The sequence below is a fragment of the Tiliqua scincoides genome, chromosome 5 (genome assembly GCF_035046505.1).
Source record: "Tiliqua scincoides isolate rTilSci1 chromosome 5, rTilSci1.hap2, whole genome shotgun sequence".
Classification (NCBI taxonomy): Eukaryota; Metazoa; Chordata; class Lepidosauria; order Squamata; family Scincidae; genus Tiliqua; species Tiliqua scincoides.
The window spans coordinates 131,087,882-131,095,891 of record NC_089825.1 but is presented as its reverse complement, the minus strand read 5'-3'; the positions used below and the strand labels follow the sequence as shown (position 1 = coordinate 131,095,891).

Sequence of the window (8,010 nt, the reverse complement as noted above, 5' to 3'; positions counted from 1 at the left end):
TTAAATCTTTCTCCTTATTAGATATTCTCTACTGTTCAGTTCAGGCTTTAGCAGAATAATATACAACTTAGGGAAGAAGATGCAGCCCAGTAAGCCAGCACTGGAGGCCAAGATGGAGAAGATCTCCACAGCCACCATGTATTTCCCTTTGGTGCTCAGGTAGGTGGGGACAAATGATAACCAAACACTGCAAAACATCAGCATGCTGAAGGTGATAAACTTGGCTTCATTGAAACTATCCGGTAGCTTCCTGGCCAGGAAAGCAACACTGAAGCTGATGACGGAGAGGAGTCCCATGTAGCTCAGGACCAGATAAAACATGGTGACAGACCCTTCATTGCATTCTGCTATGATTTCCCCAGTCAGCGACTGTGTGTTAAAATCTGGGAAAGAGGGAGCTGTTCCTAGCCACACCCCACAAATGCTTGCTTGGGTCAGGGAGCAGGAGAGGACAATGGAGTTAGCCAGTCTTTTCCCCACCCACTTCCTCATGCTGGACCCTGGTTTGGTGGCCATGAAAGCAACAACCACAGTGATGGTTTTGGCCAGCACGCAAGAAACGGCCACTGAGAAGATGATGCCGAAAGTTGGTTGGCGGAGAAGGCAGGTCACTTTTGTAGGTTGTCCAAGAAAGAGCAAGGAGCAGAGGAAGCAGAGAAAGAGGGAGAGGAGGAGGGTGTAGGTGATGTCTCGGTTGTTGGCTTTGACAATGGGGGTCTCTTTGTGCTGAATAAAGATTCCTAACAGCAACCCTGTGATCAGGGAAAGAGAAATGGCTATGGAGGCTAAACATATTGCTAAAGGATCTGCGTATGACAGAAAACTTAAAATTTTGGGGATGCACTCATCTTGATCTTTGCTTGGATGCTGATCTTCTGGGCATGCGGAACAGTCGGTCAGGTCTGATGAAAAGAAAAAGAAACCATCCCAATTCATATTTTTTTTCCTTTATATTAATTTTATTTATTTCTACTCCTTTTTTTGTGGCATGCCAGTTATCAATATTTAGAAATCATAGTGATAAAAAAAATAAAGAAAATAAGAACATAAGAACAGACCCACTGGATCAAGCCATAGGCCCATCTAGTCCAGCTTCCTGTATCTCACAGCGGCCCACCAAATGCTCCAGGGAGCACACCAGATAACAAGAGACCTCATCCTGGTGCCCTCCCTTGCACTGGCAATCTGACATAGCCCATTCCTAAAATCAGGAGGTTGTGCATACACATCATGGCTTGTACCCCATAATGGATTTTTCCTCCAGAAACTTGTCCAATCCCCTTTTAAAGGCGTCCAGGCTAGACGCCATCACCACATCCTGTGGCAAGGAGTTCCACAGACCAACCAATCAAGTATTTATGTAACAATACTGTTACGTAAAACAAACTGAACATACAATTTAAAAAGAAACACCGTATTGATGGTTTGATGGTATGATGGTCTTCAAAGACCCTATGAAACCATCTTCAGCTGATGCTAAAAAGTTGGCAGAGGGTGGCATTGAGAGGGAAGCTTGTGGCAAGCATTGCCACAGCTCTGGCACTGCCACCCAGATGGCCCAGTCCATGGTACATACCCAACAAACCTAGTGGTGGGCCAGAGAGCGGTGTCTGTGCAACCAGTCTGAGGGCTCTGGAAGAGACACATGGGGGAAGATGGTGCTTACGATGAACTAGTCCTAGACCATTTATTAGCAGTCTCTAGCTATTTGAAAGGAACACAGAAACAACTGTTACCCTGAACATGCCCGATCTCTTCTGATCTTGGAAGCTAGGCAGGGTCAGGCCTGGTTAGTACTTGGATGGGAGATTGCCTGGGAATACTGGGGGCTGTAGGCTTATACCATAGTCTTTCGAGACTGAAGGTTGCCAACCAACCAGAAACAAATTGATAGGCACTGCAGCTGACATGGACTGCTGTGGTCTGTGAAGACTGCAGTACCCCTGCCAACACGGTAGCATGGTGTTTTGGTGTTTTGACCCAATTGCAGTTTCTGAACTGTCTTCAGTGGCTACATTAGAGAGACCAGTGGTTCCCAAAGTCCTCTTTAGGAGGAGGGAACAGCCTAAGTGCTTGTGAGGGCAGGGGGATTGCAGCTATGCAATCTCCGGGATTGCGCTGCTGCTGGGGAAAGGGGGCGTTATTGGCTCACTTGGAGCCGGAGATGGTTTCCAGGGGGTGCGGGAGCCCTATGGACACCTCCGCAGGGCTCTCCAAGCCTTGAAAAGTTAAAAAAAAATGCTACTGGATGTCACTTCCTGTTTCGTGATTGGAAACCGGAAGTGACTTCCGATTGTGGGTTGTTGTTTTTTTAAGTCTTGGGGAGCCCTGCGGAGGTGCTCCCCATACCCGCTGGACCCCATCATGTTGCTGCAATCCCGCTGCCTTTAAAGGGCCAAACCTAAGTGCTTCCCTGGCTTGTGGGCCAAGATCCACCAGTTTGGGAACCACTGAATAGACCACATTAGAAAGGACCAACAACATAGCATGCATACCAGACTCTGGTAAGTTGTCCGTCTGAATGGGCCAAGGCCATAATGGGGAGTAATGGGGCATTTGGAGTTGGAACTGGGGGCAGGTTCAGGGGATGGAACATGTAGATCCAGCAGCAGAGTCAACACCATATCTTATCCCTGTAACCTCTAGGGGAATGTTCCCCTGGATCTCTCTGAACTTATGCAAGCTATAAAATAGCCATAGGTTCAAGGAAACCCATTGGTCATTGGGGGCCTATGCAGAGGTAAGGGGGGGGGAACTTTCCCTTACTTTGCATGAACCTCCTGATCAACAGCTCCCTTGAATGGAGCAAGTGCTCTATAGCACAGGTGCATTGTCAGCAATAGTGGGAGGCAACGTATCTCATTGAAATATATAGAATTTAACTTAAGTCACAACAAAACTGTTGCACAGTTCAATGGCGCTTAGCCAGAATTCATTTTCTTTTGATGTTATCAGCAGACAGCTTAAAATCAGTTAACACCTTTGTAAGTCACCTGATGACTCAAGAGCAGGGGTGCCCAAACCCTGGCCCGGGGGCCACTTGCGGCCCTCAGGGACTCTCAATCAGGCCCTCAGGAAGCCCCCAGTCTCCAATGAGTCTCTGGCCCTCCAGAGACTTTTTGGAGCCCGTGCTGGCCCAACGCAACTGCTGTCAGCAAGAGGACGACTGTTCGACTTCTCACCTGAGCTGTGGGACAAGGGCTCCCTCCACTACTTGCTGTTTCACATCTGTGATGCAGCAGTGGCAGTGAAGGAAAGGCTGGCCTTGCTTTGTGCAAGGCCTTTTATAGGCCTTGAGCTACTGCAAGACCTTCATTCATTCATATAAGTTCCATCTCTAATACATTCATTTATGTAAATTTATTCAAATTTGAAATGTAAATTAATTCGGCCCCCGGACACAGTGTCAGAGAGATGATGTGGCCCTCCTGCCAAAATGTTTGGACACCCCTGCTCAAGAGCATTGTGAACTGTTAATTGAGCCCATTGAAAAGCACCATCTTTGATCTCTTTCAGCAAGATAATGAAGATCTCTGGATTACCAAGGATCTCAGCACTTCAAAAATGTCCATGTGTGTTAATCTTCTATGCTTGACTACTTAGAGCACCATATCACCTACCCTTCCGGTTAGAAATCTTTCCTTCTGGGCAAAGAGCACAATCATAGCAGCAAAATTTCTCCCCTTCCTTTGCTCTCTTCCGATAACCAGGCTGGCAGGAGTCACTGCACGCAGAAAGGGGCAGCTCCTATTCACAAAGGTGAAGTAGTCAAGGTGGCAAAAATTAGATTGAGCACGTTGTTGATCAGCCAGTTTACAAAGAATCAAATGCTCCAACTGAAATGCAAGACTATAGAACAGCGGTCTCCAAACTTTTCAGCCCTGGGGCCACATCATATATCTTAACATGGTGTGGAGGGCCAGATGCGGCCCACGGGCCAGGGTTTGGAGACCCCTGCTATAGAACATGAAGCATGCAAAGTGGATGCAAGTCTGGTCGTGTGCATGTTGAAAGCCATCTTTTCGTTTTGTTCCTGGCTGAAGCAAATCTGAGACCCAGAGAGCTGAGCGCTTCACAGCATAATACCAGGATGGCCAAGTGCCGTCCCAAAGTCGCCTTGCATTCCACAGGCGCAGTGACGTCCCTTCCTCAAAGTTCTACCAAATACTTTTTTAAAAAAATGGTGTTGGGGTAGTGATGATCAGCACTGAGTCTTTGAACATGCTATGTAACACTGAGCACCCAAACCTATGCTTCCCCCAACCCCTGCTGGGGTGTATCCAAGTGTGCTGTATCCAGTAGGGGGTAGCTGGGTTGGGAGGCTTCAATAGGGGAAAGGGGACCCCTCTAAAAGCTTCCCACTCCACAGTGGGTCTGCTCAGACCTGCATCAGCAATTTCATTGGTGCAAGTCTAGAGATACAAAGGGGGAGAGAAGGCTTCAAGAAGAGGTGATAAGAAGGCGCACACCTTTGCAACAGGATCCACTTTCTTCCACAGCCTTCCTGCCCCCTTCTTCCCCCTCTGTGCCCCCTTTGCCTCCTCCCCATTCCCCCACTAGCTTGCCAGCTCTAGCAGGTGCTGGGTGGTCCAATGCCAGCTGGGGAGTGCAGCCACTCTGCTCTCTTTAGGCAGCCATTTTATGACCGTGGAAACGTGTTCCACTGTCGTAAAGCCCTGTGTGCACCTATTTGGGATTGGGGCTGTTATTTCATTAGAATTACTAATCATCCAATTGACATCGTCCGTTTACGTACAAAAGACACTTCAGTACCCTGAGACCACGTATCTCAGGAATAAGGGGATCCCCCCCCAAAAAAAAAACTAATAGAAAACTCAGGGGGTTGAGCATCTATATTTGTGAATGTGGAATGGGACTGGCTAAAGACAAGATGGTGGATTCTAGGTACTCAGGGGACTCCCTAAGTTGGCAGAAGTAGATATGCTTAGAAATTAAAGGGGGAAAAAACTCAAAAGAACAGCCCGATGCAGACTGAGAGAGAGGGAGGGAGAGAGAGAGAGAGAGAGAGAGACTCTAGGCATCAAGACTAGGCATCTTGCCTAGATGCCTTTAAGAGGGGATTGGACAAATTTATGGAGAAAGAGTTCATTACTGGTTACAAGTCATAGTAGGTATGTGCAAGCGCTTGATTTTAGAGGCAGGCTGCCTCTGATTACCAGATGCAGGGGAGGGCACCAAGCCACAGGTTGTGTCTGTTGTCTTGTGTGCTCCCTGAAGCATTTGGTGGGCCACTGTGAGATACAGGAAGCTGGACTAGATGGGCCTTTGGCCTGATCCAGTAGGACTCTTCTTCTGTTCTTATGCACAGAGAGAGAGAGAGAGAGAGAGAGAGAGAGAGAGAGAGAGAGAGAGAGAGAGAGAGAGAGAGAGAGCTCATTGGACTACTTGAACCAACTGATTGTTAATGCTGGGAGAAGCATCATTTTGGGTATACAGTAGCTCCAATCCATACCTGGCTGAAACTCATTTGCCACACAATTTTATCATCATCAAGGACAAATTCTTTTCCTTCACCAGAATTCACCCTTCCAATTTTCACTTTAAAGAAGGAATTGTTTGGGAAGAGAATCATGTTCATTATATCAAATCCAGATCCCATTTCTCTCTTATCATTAAAAGACACACTTTCTCCAGCAGAGTTGTTAAATACAATGCCTTGAAGAAAAAAGTGCATCTATAGCAGAGAGAAAGATAGCGGTAATCAAAAGGATAACACAACACACTGGAGACTTTACGCTGTCATTTATAAAACAAAAAGGTCAATTCCCGCTACACTTTTTTACATTCAATTTACAAACAGTGAGAAAATGCACATATTTTGCAACCATAGAGTACTGAAATGTTAGCATTACCTTCTTTCCCAACTCCAAAATGTGAACCAATATATACTTTTTGAGTTCCTAAAGTGTACAACACCTTCTCAATATCTATTCTTGTTCTTGAATGATAAAGCGGAATTTTGTTTTGCCTTATACCAAAATGTTCATGGTGACAGAGAGGTTTCATTGCGGAGACATTACCTGCCAAGGCTGAAAATCTTGATCTTCCAGCCTTTTAACTCCCAAAATGGCTCTACGACTGGATCTAGAGAAATACAATGCATGCAAACCATGTGCTACAGCATAGACGGCGTTATAGATACTATAGCTGTGGCCAGACATGTGCATGTCGAAAGCAGCTCCAGGAAGGGTCTCCAGTCTCTCCTCCCCAGAACAGGTTTTATCCACCTTTGCTGGCATCTTGAGACTTGGAAACGAGCACCCAAAAGCTTGCTCCCAGAAAACCTTGAGAAAACCATCTCCTTCTGTCCAGGAAGGCCTCCTGTTTTGAAGATAAGCCTGAAATCCTTCAGGTTCCTTGGAGTGAACCTCAAAGGAAAGGGTGCCTTGGAATTTGTCAAAGTCCCAACTCATTATGAGGCCCATGACCGTAAAGTCAATCTGGACGGTCATGATCCACACTCTTCCCACCAATGTGTTCTCTTGATCATCAGGCTCGGCTAGAAGCATCAGTGTGCTCAACCACATCACGGTCATTGTTTCACCGTAGACCACAAACGTCCTGGCTTTCCTATCCATGAAAGGTAGGTGGACTTTGGAGGCCATGTCGCTCATTTCCATAACGGTAAGCAAGCGCCCCTGGTTTGGGATTCTTTGCGTGAAGGCCGAACAGATTCCGTACTGGGAAAACAATTGCTCCAGGGCCTGTAGGAAATGGTCTCCACTCTCGTCATCCACCACAAGGAGCCCAACCCATGTCCATCCAAAATGCTGGAGTAACCATATAATCCCCATGTACTGATGAGTCTCATCTGGGACCATGCGATAAAAGGAAGGCACCTGCATTGCATGTTTGTCCTCTGGGGGAAATGAGCCATATGTAAGCTGCGAAAGAAAAGAAAAAAAGAAATGCAAATATTTTAAATTTTGCTTATATATCTTAGTACATGAGTGGCTGAGCATCTCCTATTTTCCTTTGGAAATTGGGTAAGGTAAAGTCCTGATTTGAACTGCCAGCTTTGGTTGAACTTAGCAGTGTTTAAATCAAGGACCCTTCTTGATTTATAGGATCCCCACTTCAGTGAAAGAGTCACGGGCATGGCTGACTGTATCCTGTTCCAGCTGAAACCTCTTCCTATCTGGAGCCATTCTCATCTGAGAGTCAAGATGGTGTCATCCAGTGGTCATCGAACTGTGGGTTTGTTGCTCAATTTTTGGTATGTTGTGAACTTGACAGGAGAGATTAGAGTATGTGCATCAAGAGTTAAACAATCTGCTACCTGAGGGGCAACCCTGCTGCCCAACCATCATTATAACCACAGAGGCTTGAGCGGCTTTTCATGGGTGGGTGGGTGGGTCCTGGAGCTAAAAGGTTGGGGAACCACTGTTGTAGTAGTTCTGGAGTTGAACTTAGACCTGGAAGAGCCAGGTCCAAATCCCATCTCAACCATTAAGCTTACTGGGTGACCTTAGACCAGTCACTATCTTTCAGCCTCACCTCCCTCAGGGAAGGAAAGTACAGGGAAGGAACCATGCAGGGAAGGAACCATGTACACCACCCCGAGTTCCTTGGAGGAAGGGCAGTATAAACATATGAAATATCAAATAATAAATAATGGGGTATCTTGAAACTTCGGACAGCATTTTATTGTCTTGTCACTCCGCTCTGTCATACTGTCTCGTTCACAAAATCATTCCAGGAACAGGTTGAGAATGAGCTTAGTGGGAAAACTTCCATGAAAACTTAAGAACATAAGAACAACCCCACTGGATCAGGCCATAGGCCCATCTAGTCCAGCTTCCTGTATCTCACAGTGGCCCACCAAATGCCCCAGGGAGCACATGAGACAGCAAGAGACCTGCATCCTGGTGACCTCCCTTGCATCTGACACATCCCATTTCTAAAATCAGGAGGTTGCACATACACATCATGGCTTATACCCTGTAATGGATTTTTCCTCCAGAAATTTGTCCAATCCCTTTTTAAAGA

At 46.4% G+C, this 8,010-nt stretch overlaps 1 protein-coding gene across 1 annotated transcript; it reads right to left on the bottom strand.

Moving 5' to 3' along the window:
- LOC136653541 (vomeronasal type-2 receptor 26-like) lies at positions 1-6,842 on the bottom strand. Its single transcript, XM_066630432.1, has 4 exons — positions 6,042-6,842; positions 5,474-5,695; positions 3,621-3,747; positions 1-902 (listed from the first exon to the last, which is right to left on the bottom strand). The coding sequence occupies exons 1-4, from the start codon at positions 6,840-6,842 to the stop codon at positions 1-3; spliced, it is 2,052 nt and encodes a 683-aa protein (XP_066486529.1).
- Positions 6,843-8,010: the final 1,168 nt, after the last annotated feature.